Source organism: Drosophila takahashii, chromosome 3L (assembly GCF_030179915.1).
Source record: "Drosophila takahashii strain IR98-3 E-12201 chromosome 3L, DtakHiC1v2, whole genome shotgun sequence".
Taxonomy (NCBI): Eukaryota; Metazoa; Arthropoda; class Insecta; order Diptera; family Drosophilidae; genus Drosophila; species Drosophila takahashii.
This window is the reverse complement of record NC_091680.1, coordinates 18366353-18378978: the sequence shown is the minus strand read 5'-3', so window position 1 is coordinate 18378978 and position 12626 is coordinate 18366353. Positions and strand designations below refer to the sequence as shown.

The following is a 12626-nucleotide window of genomic DNA, read 5'->3' as shown; positions in this document are numbered from 1 at the left end:
TAAATGAATGCAAGCGCGACGCGTTCAAACTAGGTAGATAAATCGATAATAGTGGTCTGCCAACTTGCTGTAAGCTTAGTATCGCCTTGTGTTCCACCTCTAATTTGTTGTTGCAAAAAAGTGTAGGTCGCCGCGATTAAATATTTAAAAATTCCAATTAAATTGGATAACTGGGGAGTTGCAAATGCCGGAGCATAACACTAGACCCACTTCTGCACACACAACTCGGAGTAAATAGGTGAAAAACTAGGATTTCAAGAGCCCTGGAAATTCGCACAGACTGGAAAATCAATCACAATCCTATTGTTCCACTGGTGTGCGTGTCTGTCTGTGTGTGTGCGTGTCTTTGTGAGGCGGCTGCTTTTAATTAAGAAATTTTAAGTCAAGACAACCCATTCAAATTTGGTGACTTCGCGGGGCGTTGGCTTTCACTTGACGAAGACGGCGACCCAGTGAAAGCTGGCCAAGATCTCCGTGTTCAAGGTCGTTGGCAGTCTGGAATTATGGCCATTAGCTTTGAGAAGAATCGGTCGCAAATAGTGGCCGCCTGGAAGGATGTTCTCGACGACAAGAGCGCCACAAATTGGTCGCTTTTTGGCTACGAGGGGCAGACGAATGAACTCAAGGTAGTGGCCACTGGCGATGGAGGCGTCGAGGAGCTGAACGAGGATTTAAACAGCGGCAAAATCATGTACGCCTTCGTGCGCATCGAAGACCCGAAAACGGGCCTCAACAAGTACTTGCTCATCAACTGGCAGGTGAGTCACCTTATGGCCTTATCTTATCCGAGTTCCCATTAACCATTTCTCTCTTTTCAGGGCGAGGGCGCACCTGTGCTACGCAAGGGCACCTGCGCCAATCACATACGCGACGTAGGCAATCTCCTTTCCGGCGCCCACCTCACCATAAATGCCCGCAACGAGGATGACATAGATTTGGATCGTCTCCTCAAGAAACTCAGCACCGTGAGCTCCGCCTACAGCTTCAAGGAGCCACGCGGCGGGATGGAGGAGCAGAAGGCGCCGGTGGGCACCAACTATACGCGCGTCATCCCCACCAAGGAGCTGAACGCCAGCGTAATGCAGGACTTTTGGAAGAAGGAGGAGGCCGAGGAGAAGCGGCGCCAGGAGGCCGAGAAGGAGTCCAAGCGGCTGGAGCTGCAGAAGCTGGAGCAGGAGCAACGCAGTCGCGAGGAGAAGGAGCACAAGGAGCGCGAGAAGCTGGTCATAAGCACCACGAAGCTCCAGCCGGCTCATGTTCCCATTAAAACGTAACTAAAATACCTAAAAATAGTTTTACATTATAGTAAATATTATGTATTTCCTAATAGCTCCCCGCAACCTCTGAGTCCTGAGAAAACAGTGCCGGGATTCTCGAACAACCTGACCGATGCGGAGCGCATGCGTCAGGCGAGGAACCAGGAGGCCCGCGAATTGATTGGCTCGCGTGTGGGAGCAGCCAAGGCCATGTTCACCAAGCACACCAGCGAGGGGCAGCTGCAGTCCAAGTGATTACCATTCTTAGTTAAAATTTGCTTCCCAACTAAGCTGCATTTTTGATTTACAGATTAAATACACAACCGCCGGCCAAGCCAGCCCGCAATTCCATTGCCCAGCGCATTAACGTCTTTAACCAGAATCAGCCTCAAGATGCATCTGTGCCTTCGCCACCACGCTCTGTGTCACCGGCCAAATCGCTGCCCGTGGAGACTCCTGCCCCCGCTGTTGATGCTCCGATAGCTGCTGCTCCCGTAGCCGCCGAAGTGGTCTCCACAATAGCAGAGGTGGAGGAGTCCCAACCGATCGACGATCTACCTTTAGCCCATGAAAGCAGCGAGCAGTTCTCCACCATCAAGCGGTCGCCGCACAGTAAAACCAACTCGCTGCAGTCGCAGTCGCCGGACGAGACCACCTCGTCCAATGAGACGGACACCGCTGTGTACCAGGATCAGGAGGAGGAGGTCCGCACCAAGGTGTCGGTCACCGTGCAGCAGTCGCAATCGGCCAAGACGAGCGGCCTGAGCACGCTGGAAAGGAATGCTTGTGAGTGGCTCTTAAGACCAGTTAATTATCCTTGATTTTTATACCCTTGCAGAGGCTATTATGATTTCAGTCAAAAGTTTGCAACGCAGTGAAAGAGATGTTTCCTACAAATTATATATATTATTGATCAGCATTACTAGACAAGTCGATCTAGCCATGTCCGTCTTTCCGTCCGTTGCTACGCAAACTTGTCTCTCAGTTTTTAAGCTATATATATAGGAAATTGAAAATGTTTGCTATTTGTAAATTAATAGGAATGATCTGCAAGGGTATATAAGCTTCGGCTCGCCAAAGCTAGCTTCCTTTCTTGTTTTAATTACTATTTTGTACTTTTCAGTGACGGATTTGGTGAACGAGGACGATTTCATTTGCCAAGAGACCCTCGGCGATCTGGGACTGCGAGCCCGAGCCCTGTACGATTACCAGGCAGCCGACGAGTCGGAGATTACCTTCGATCCCGGCGATGTGATCACGCATATCGATCAAATCGATGAGGGATGGTGGCAGGGCCTGGGCCCTGACGGAACCTATGGACTGTTTCCGGCAAACTATGTCGAGATCATTAACTAGGGGGTTAGAACCAAGTGCCAAGCAGCTGGGTCGCCCTTTTGCTAGATATCTACACCAATGCAGCTAGCCACTATACATATATATTTTGGATCCGGACTATAGCTACTTAAACACTTTAGCCCCGTACTCTTGAACAATAATGCGATACACCTAAAGGAGATTCAACGATGACTAAATGCGACTATAAGATTTTTACATCGTACATCACGCGTCTGTTTTTTAACTACATACATATTATATAACGTATACTCCATGCCCACATAATGCAAACCATTCATACGTTGTTCCCATCTGTATACTGTATACACATATTATATCATTGTTGCGTCCTTTTAAAATGTTCTTAAGCTACATACAGAGTAACCACTTAGTCAGTATTTAAGGCCCGCTCCATCCCCGAACCAGGGTTCTTTTGTATATGTATTATTGATTGAGATTTGTAACCTTTTTCGATAATAAACTTTGATAATTGTGCAACGGAAAGAAAAACACGATGTCTTATAGTCAACAATATCTACATTTATTTTTTTCGCATTAATTAGTAGCATAAATAGTTATCGTAGTTTCTCTAAAAGTGTTTACCTTTGTTTAACAATTCACCTGCAGCAAAGCCGTGTGAGTGGTGCATGTGGAGCTGTTGTTGGTGGAAAGGAAAGCAAGCCCGAATTGCTGTAGATTTGTATGAGATCATACGGCGGCTTGCTTCTGCTCCTCGTCGGTGCAATTTACGTATGTATAAAAAAACTGGACTCTGGTTTGAAAAATATCCTCATGGTGATCTCTATCGCTTAAACATAATCAGCTCTTTTAGGTGAAGAAGGAAATCCTTTTCGTTCTGTTAACTTCCGAATTCTATGCAGGCACTTTTTCTCAATATTCATTTTCTTACTAGCCTATAATCTATGCTGTGTGTGTGTGTTTTGGGTGTTGAGTGTTCGACACATGAGATTTTATCTACGAAATACTAGCAAAGATCCCTCGCCAGCTATTCACATCCCCATCCGATACACATTCACTTCGAAGTCCTTTGATGAGTCGCCTCCATCATCTCGTCCGTTTGTTGTCACTTGAATTTGGTTAATTTGCGTAGCTGCTTCGAAACGGTCGCCCTGTAGAGGCGCTGCGTTCATCATTCCGACGACGTGGTGGTTGACGTCTCACCAGGAGCTAGCGAAGGTTCCACCACGGTGGCTTCGGGAGCAGCTCCTTCAGATTTTTCACCAGGAGCAGCATTTGGTGGCGGCGGCAGAGGGATGGGTTCCTGAATTTTCGTAGCATCCTGTGGCTGTGGAGTCACTGGCTCCGTGACCTCTGGTTCAGCCACTGCAGCCGTTTCTTCAGCTGGAGGTGCTGCTCCTGACGCCGCCCTGGCATTCTCCTCGGCCTTGGCCTCTAGGACATTTATAGAAGCCTGAATGCATCTGGAAAATAGGGAAATACATATTATTACATAATCTTCTTTACAGATTCTAGAGATTCAAACTCACTTGATGGCCTCCTTGCGGGCCAGGCGAATGCTGTCCTTGCCGTTTGTATCAATTGTGTCCAGCTTGAGCAGATTGCGGGTCAGCATCTCGTCCAGGTAGGCGTACTCCTTCTCCTGGCGCGTTCCCTTGAACTGCTCCACCTTGCCCATCAGCTCCAGCACATCGCGCTGTATGTCCTGGATCTTGTTGATCGAATTGAGGGTGTGTGGCGTCTGTGGTGGCAGACCAGCTGCGGCTCCTCCTCCCTCAATAGGTGCCTCCTGCTGCTGTGCCTGCTGCGTGTTCAGGGGCGCAGGTCTCTGCTGTTGTTGCTGTTGCTGTGGTGCAAAATTTGGAGGAGCATTCTGGTTGGGAATCTCCTTGTGGGCATTGATGATGGGCTCGGTGCGACCCTCCACGAAGATGGGTATGGTGCGTATGTAGGTGCCACCGGGGGTCTGTGGAGCTGCTGCTGTCGGCGGTGGAGGCGTTGGCTGCTTCTGCTGGGGATGTGTCTGCTGGTGGGGCGCATAGTAGGTCTTGAACTGCTGACCCTGCTGGACGGGCGGACTGGTCTGGGTGCCAAATTGCTGGTGGGGAGCTCCCGACTGTTGCTGTTGGTAGAGCAGATTCTGCTGCTGCTGCTCTGGCGGCGGGGCGGAGTGGGAGCGCAATCCCTGATCCTGCTCGGCGGCACTCTTCACGCCCATGTCCACGGTATTTCGCAGTCCGTGCTGGCTCAAGTTGGCCGGTGGGGCGCAGTCCACCTCCGAGCGGCCAGCGGGATCCTCCGTCTGGATGGCTGCATCACAGAGACGCTTCGAGGGCGACTGCGGCACCTGCTGCTGCTGGGGAGATCCCACGTAGACCTGCTGTTGCTGGGGCGGCACAGCGTACTGGTAGTGCTGTTGGGGATGCTGCTGTGGATGCTGCTGCTGCTGCTGCTGGGGAACTTGTCCTGCTGCAGGAGCCACTCCCTGTCCACGTCTGGCGCCGAAACCATCTGGGATATACTGGCGGAACTCCGAGGGCAGCCGGTTGAAGAAGTCATCATCGTGATCCATGTGGTTGTTGGCCCGTCCTCGCCGTCCCATCGTCGAGAAGCGGGGGAATCCAAAGTCTGCGTCGTCGAAATAGGATGAAAAGTCATCGTCAGCATTGGTGGCTTGGGCACTGGGACCGTGCAAACTGCTCCGCTTACGTGAGTCGCCGAAGCCGGCGAAGGGATCGTGCATCCTGCCCAGGTGCGAGCGCGGGAACATGTTGTCCATGTCCATGTTGGGTTCAAATCCAAAGGTCGGCTGCAATCGAAAGAGAGGGAACTGGTGAGATCGGGCCAAATATTAAATCTGAACATTTTTTTATATTTTTTAAAAATAAATTTAAATTATTTCTATATTGGTAAAAGAACGATTCAACTTTTGCTCTGTTGTCATCTTGAATTTTCAGTTAAATAATTTTAAGTTAAACAATTTAATTTTTAAGTGAAATACCTCCAAATACTATTTTTCAGTTCCAACATAATGGTAAACATTTTAAAAGATTTGTAGACTCATACACTTAATAAATGTTTTATAATTAATTTGTAAATAATAATATTGATACAATGGATTTCTACTTATCAGTTTAATAATTAGATTTTTTATTTATTTTATTTAAAAAAAATACTTGAAAATGTCGTGTTCTAACTTCAATAATGATAACCTCCTAATAACTCAATACTCATTTATTTATTAACTGTTTTGTATTTAGTTTGAATTTATTAACTTTTCTATACTTTTCACTTTTATAAATATATTTTTTATAATTCTGTTAAAAATTTAAACACTTGAACATGTCATTTTTCTATTGAAATACTGATATCCGGTCCAAAAAAGATTTGTATAATCAGCAATTTAATCACTGTTCCATATCACTATGGACGGCAGTCCATGTAGTGACGAAGCGCACCAGGAGAGTGTGCGAAGGCGACTACTATATATACACGAAGAAATGAAAATCTACTGTGATGGTCCGATCATAATGAATGATACGCCTATCGAAAGGTATTGCGAAAACTAACAGGATTGCATACCAAGACTCTAAGAAAATTAATTGGCTTGGGAGAGAGAGCGGTGAAAGTGAAAAAGTGAAAATTTCGAAATTTGGAGCTGTTGGGGCCGGTGGGGATAAATGCCCCCTCGAAATGTTTTAGTTGTATTCCTTTTGAAAATACCCGTCGAATAAGGGGTCATTTGTCAAAATCCGACGCTCCGTTCAAAAGTTATAGCCAAAATAAGATTTCCTTCGTCTTCCCAAAATGAAAATTTAATTCTGTTTGTCAGTTTGTCAGTTTGTCAGTTTGTCAGTTTGTCCAAAACATGTTTTTTAAGTTTTGAAAATTTGATATGACGTTCATCACATCGATATGAAAAACTTTTGTTCTACCACTTTTGGAAAAACTCGCTAGTTTAGCGGGAAAACAGCTATAAATAGCTAAAATTCGGAAATCCGTAACTTATATACTACTAAAGCTACAGACTTGTGCTGCATCTCGTTTGAAAGGTATTTTTAAATGCTATAAACGCCTTCTATATGCAATTTGTGTAAATGTAATAATTAAAAAAATATGAACAAAAACAATTTTTTAAAACTTTTTTTTTAGCTTTTTTTTATTTTTCTCAAAAACGGCTCTAACGATTTTCTTTAAAACCTTAAACTGTATAGCCCTTGAGATTCCTTAAATTTTGGTATATAACACATTACTGTAAAAAGTCACGTTTAAAAGTTATTTTTATACGAAAATAGCCACTTTTGCCAGCTCGAACAATTAACGCTCCCTGAGTATTGAATTTTGTGGGAGGGTATCCGAACTGTATTTTAGGGTCATGGAATCAGTAAATTTGCACTTAAAAGTTCCATATAGGAATCTTTTGTTCTACGACTTTTGGAAAAAGCCGCTACTTTAGCGGGAAAAAGCTAAAAATAGCTAAATTTCGTTAGTTTGTAAGTTCTACACTACTAAAGGTACAGACATGTGCTATACCTCGTTTAAAAGGTATTTTGAAATACTTCAACGCCTTTTTAACTTAATTTGTTAAAATACAATTGTTTAAAAATTATGATTGACCAATTTAAATTTAAATGTATATATTAGCTCCTATGAGAGCAAATGTAAACAAACAAAAACTTCTGATATCAAATAAAAACACCTCTTAACGAGGTAAAAAACTAGTGACGACCGCACCTTCAACATACAAAAGTTCTGATATCAACATTTGTGACGAAAAATTATTACACTCGTCATTAAATAGACTTTCTAATCTTTTCTCATTCGTCACGCTGCAATAGAAAATGCCTGTAAAGAGAAAAAGGCTGGAATAGTTTGCTAGGGCGGGCCGAATGAGAAAATATTAGAAAGTCTATTTAATGACGAGTGTAATAATTTTTCGTCACAAATGTTGATATCAGAACTTTTGTATGTTGAAGGTGCGGTCGTCACTAGTTGTTTACCTCGTTAAGAGGTGTTTTTATTTGATCAATTATTCGTTCTGTGTAGCAATAGAGTAGTGCAAATTGCTCGGCTCGGTGGGCGAATTGTTTATAAATAACAGGATGAGTCAGAGGCCCATAGACTGGGTGCGAGTGTGGGCAAACAAGTGATGTCAATTGGCAGTGAATGAACAGCTGTTGGGGAGCGGATGTCGATCTGGGAGCCTTACCTTTTCGCCTGCTCAATTTGTTTACTTTATCAATGAGCACCGCTCACTGCCCGTCAATTATTTTCGCTACAAGTGTATAGAAGCACTCTACGAGTATTTTGTGTTTTGTAACTTTTGATTTTTATAGCTTTTCCGCTCGGTGACGTGATGTGCAGTCGGTTCGATTGTTTAAATGCGAATGAGCCGAGTCGTCGGCGGAGGAGGCCTTTTAAAGCGAGTGTCGCCCACTCTCGAAACCGCTGGCTCATTCTAGCCACTTCTCGCAGTTTCTGCAACTCTCGAGAGTCTCTTCGAGTCTCTCCTGAAAGGACGCTCTCCCTCTCTCTTTCTTACTCAACTCAATTACCCGAATGGACTTAAAGTGGAAGTACAGTGAATTAAGTACCGGAACTCACTCAAATCGGTGAACTAATAAAAACCGTTGGATTTCACTGTATTTTACTGCGTTTGAATTAATTTTACTTTATAGAAAAATATACTTGTGTTTGCTTTAAAAATTATGAACAAGAGTTTTGATTGTTTTACAGCACCCCTCAATTAGTAATGATAATTTATTTGTTACCTTATATAAGCACACTTGAAGAAAAAGCTTGGGATTCTTAAGTGGTGTTTAAATAACTTTTATCAGCACTACAAATTTTTTTTCTTTCTTTCAATAAAATATATATTTTTCCAATTAAGATAAAAGAATGTTATAAATCTGCTAGGGTTAAATTTCTAAAAAACAAATGTATTATCTTAAAAAAAAATATATGAAAAATCGTACGATTTCTCAACCATAATTCAGAATCAATAACAACTTAAACTATTTTAAACATTTTTTAAATGTTTGTAAGATACCAATAATATTACAGTACATTTTATTAAAGATTTATTTATTAGTTGTTAAAACTCTAAAGTCTATCATAACCCCTATTTACTGTACGGTTACTTGGTGATGACGTTTTTATATAGTCAACGTCACCAACGCATCGACGAGGCCCCCGCGTTGGCCAAGAGGTTGAGCAACCAAAAGCCGCCCACGCTTCCCATTAGACAACTGGCTTGCTTCCACAGATATGCGCACATATGGAGTGTCATTATGTATTAACTGTACAGCGGTGCCCACCTACAGCGGAAGACACAGACACGCACAGCAGACTTTGGGCAAGAATAAAGAATAAAGAGCGATATTTCGACTCGACTCGGCGCCAAAATAGAAAGAACGAACGAGAGCGCTACGCGATGTGTGTTTTCTTCTAGAAATTTTCAAATATTTTCTGCGATTCGTTCGTGATAGATTTGGATTGCTGGCCATTAGATTAGACCGCAACAAAACAGCTGTACTTTACTTGTCTCTGGTAAAATTCCGCACGCGTTGCGGCATTAATCATACGCAGCGTTGGCCACTAGACGAGAGCTTGACACGACATCAGCCCAGAAACTTAGCAGAGATACTATAAGTTCCTGCCGAGTAGGTCAACAGAGTGTGCACACACACTTGACACACTGAGGGGGGTTGGAAGTCCCCAACCCTTCGCGAAAAACCCCCATTTAAGAGGGGTGGCTAGGGGCCTTTACGCAACCACACTGCCTTTTTCCATTGTTTTTACCCCTGAGAGTTTTACAAAGAGCCCAAAGCCAATGCGAAATTGCGAAGGATTCATTCGGAAAAATAAAACAAATGGAAAAAACGCTGTGTCATTCACGATACTCGTACCTAGTGAAATGAATAAAACTTAATCGCTTTCTCAAGACTTTTAAGCAAACAAAGAATCAAGCATTTCGAGAATAAGAAGCCTTTGAAGGCTTCTTCAACTGATGGAAACATCTCGATGTTTTATTTTCGGTTTATTAAGGCCGAATTGTAAACACATTTTTGCCTAAACTATAAAATAAACTTTATTCCTTTATTTACTAAATAGATTTAAGAAAATCGAGTTACTAGATAAATCAAAATAAATAGTTATAAAGAAAAGTATCTAGAGTGTACTATTTCACCAAAAAAAAAACAATATGAAACGTAGATCGATTTTAGATTATTTAAGGTCAAGTGATGACCTGGGCGAAAGAAGTATTTCATGTAAAAACGATATGGGAACTTGCTTTTTTTATGTATTACAAATTGATATAGTATTTTGATAATAATTTCCTTGAGCCTGTTATTATATCGAGAATCTCCACTGTACTTGAATTGCCACACTGCCGTTGAAAACAACAACAGAAACCATGACACTCATACGAATATGTCCCAGCTATGCGCTCGAGGTCTTTGGGTTGGGGGAGATCTGTGAGATCTGGAGGGGGCGACCTTGCCAGGCGCCAACCTTGGGATCTCTCGCCGCTGCCGCTCGTCTGCCACCCCCCCCCTCCACGCCCCCTCCTCCTTAGTATAGCTTCTGGCGGCCACTCACCTGAAAATGTTGCTGCTGCTGATTTGGGGGAACCTGCTGGTGGTGCGGCTGCTGGAAGTGCGGCTGCTGCTGCTGCTGCTGCCTGGGCGATCCGTAAGCGTTTTGTGGGCTGTGGAACTGTGGATTCTGCTGTGGCGATCCATAGCCACCACTCACATACTCCCGATTGACGGGTATATTGACTCCTGGTCCTGCGGGCGTTCCATTGCCGCCGGCGGCAGGATTGCTTGGCGCCTGATTGGCCGCCATCACAGTGGGCTTCATGGCTGTTTTTGCTGGGCAAAACCAAAATCCGTTACCCTAACCTAATCGAATCCGTCGTCTCGCGCTGCGTAGCGACAATTTTTTTTAATTTATTTCCTTTTGTTGATACTCGACTGTGACTTTTCGTCGGCGACTACTTGTCGTGCCAGTTGTTGAGATTAATTTTTGGACGCGGGCTGCGGGTGCAGGAGGGGGGAGGTGTTGGGGGGGATTTTCAAGGGGGGGTGGCGCGGTTTCACCTTGAGCGACGACGCGTGCGAATACCGCTCGATTTCGATTTCAATTTCAATTTCGATTCGTAGTTCTCGTATGTTCCTGCTCCTGCTGCTGTTTTTCTGCTGCCCGGAGTGTGATGTCACTTTTTGGCCACACTTTCTAGATGCCGCTCACACCGATACGGCCACTTTTTTACTTTCACTTTTTGCTTTTTAGCTTTTTAAGTATTTCCGCTCGCGCTCTCTTCGCCCAGCGCTCGTATGTGTGTGGTTGCGAGTGTGGGTTTTCGGATTTCTATATTCAATTTAAAATATATATAGATTTTTTATTTTTGCACATTGCCACTCGATGTTGTTGTTGCTTAACGGGGGCCACGCACATGCAAACGGGCGTCCTCACGCTGCCAAAGTTTCTTTTCGACTGAGCGCCGAGCGCCATTGCTGCTGGCTGCCAGCCATTATTATTCGCCCATCAGCCCCACTGTGTGGTGTGCGGCTCTCTCGGCTCTCTCTTTCGGCCCCACTCTCTCGCTAAGCTTTGCTTGGCTTCTACCTGCCTTGCGGCTGCTCTCCTCTCTCCTCGGTTTAAGGCCTTAATTGGTAAATATTTAATACTGTCTTACGGATACGGATACGACTCTCTCGATCCCGTCTATCTCTCTCTGTAGCCAACGCGCTCTCTCTTTGTGCACCGATCACGGACCAGGTTAAGATACACTACACACACATCAGACTTATAAATAGACGGCCGCTAGAAAGTTGGCCGAGAGAGTGCGAGAGCGAGCGGGAGAGCAGAGCGGTGCTCTGAAACGCATTCCTCGGCAGTCGCATGGCTTCTAGAATCCGAATCTGTAACCGTAAGCCACACCGAAAGAAAAATATATGTAATATGTTTATCATTGAAATTGGATATAATTTACTGAGATGTGAAACTCACAAGGCATTATGGTCAGTAGCTTAACCTTGGATCTGGAAAAGATATAAAATAATTGAAAGTTGATTAAACGATTAATTTATAAAGACAAAGGAATAATAAAGCACATAGGCGTTTTCAAAAGATTTTAAGATAATTACAAAAATAGCTAAATAAAATAAATAAATTTATTCTTCAGCATATTTTTGAATTTTTTAAAAGGAGAACATGGCGATAGCGAAAAACCTAAAAGTAAAGATTCTAATTCTATTCGAAAGGAGATTTTATTATGATTTATTACGACAAATCCTACATAAACAAACATAGAATTTTTCGTTTTTGGTTGATCAAACTGTAAGCAAATAAGATATTCAGCTGTTTTTATTTCTGTGCACTGGGACCGCCTACATACAACCACTGCGTCACAGCCGTCGAAGAGCAACAACAATTAAGGCAAAAGCAAAGGCAAAATCAGCAGCGTAAACAGTTGTCATCGCCCACTGACGAGTCTTGTTGAGCGGCCAATCAATCGATCAATGACTAACGATCTGTTGCCACAAGACCCCCACCCCCGCAAAAGGTATCCACTTTTAAACACATTTTTGCAATAAACAAAAGTACAAAAGTGCAATAGCGACAGAAAGTCTTCGGCAGTCAACTGTTTTCGCTAAACGATCAGCTGATTACCGTCATACCACCTTTTAAGCAACTACGTATTAGTCACTCACAAGCATTTTCCTTAGAATCCCAAAATTACCCATACGCACCGTTGTGGCCAGCACAATAGGAGCATTGGAATGCTGTTTTTGGGTTTTCCCAAGAATTTTCTAAGCATAAATGTTTTTCTTTTAAATTAATGTCCATTTCACTTGAAAATTAAGTTGAACGGTATTTTAATTATAAGTATAACATATATAAATTTTCAAAAATATATTCTTGGGTGCTCTCTAAAAGAGCTACTATTTTTACCTCAACTGTAGATCTGAGAGAATATGCACACTCATACTATGCATATATAATCGGACTGCCGGCGGCGACACGCCCACCCACTTTTATCCGTTA

The 12626-nt window shown here is 43.5% G+C and overlaps 2 protein-coding genes across 5 annotated transcripts; one reads left to right on the top strand and one right to left on the bottom strand.

Moving 5' to 3' along the window:
* The first annotated feature begins 159 nt into the window (after window positions 1-159).
* Window positions 160-3097, top strand: Abp1 (Actin binding protein 1). The gene is made up of 5 exons (XM_017143864.3): window positions 160-758; window positions 819-1270; window positions 1331-1507; window positions 1567-2042; window positions 2380-3097. Exons 1-5 carry the CDS (start codon window positions 504-506, stop codon window positions 2610-2612), a joined length of 1593 nt encoding a protein of 530 aa, XP_016999353.2. The 5' UTR covers window positions 160-503; the 3' UTR covers window positions 2613-3097.
* Window positions 3098-3110: 13 nt separating this feature from the next.
* Window positions 3111-11070, bottom strand: stv (BAG domain-containing protein starvin). 4 transcript variants are annotated; one of them, XM_070214229.1, is made up of 4 exons: window positions 10173-11070; window positions 5280-5379; window positions 4100-5198; window positions 3111-4033 (listed from the first exon to the last, which is right to left on the bottom strand). In XM_070214229.1, exons 1-4 carry the CDS (start codon window positions 10434-10436, stop codon window positions 3742-3744), a joined length of 1755 nt encoding a protein of 584 aa, XP_070070330.1. In that variant the 5' UTR covers window positions 10437-11070; the 3' UTR covers window positions 3111-3741. The 4 variants fall into 4 exon arrangements, with proteins under 4 accessions (XP_070070330.1, XP_070070332.1, XP_016999348.3 ...); XM_070214231.1 differs by lacking the exon at window positions 10173-11070 and adding an exon at window positions 7780-7968; XM_017143859.3 differs by having other exon boundaries at window positions 4100-5379; window positions 10173-11069.
* Window positions 11071-12626: the final 1556 nt, after the last annotated feature.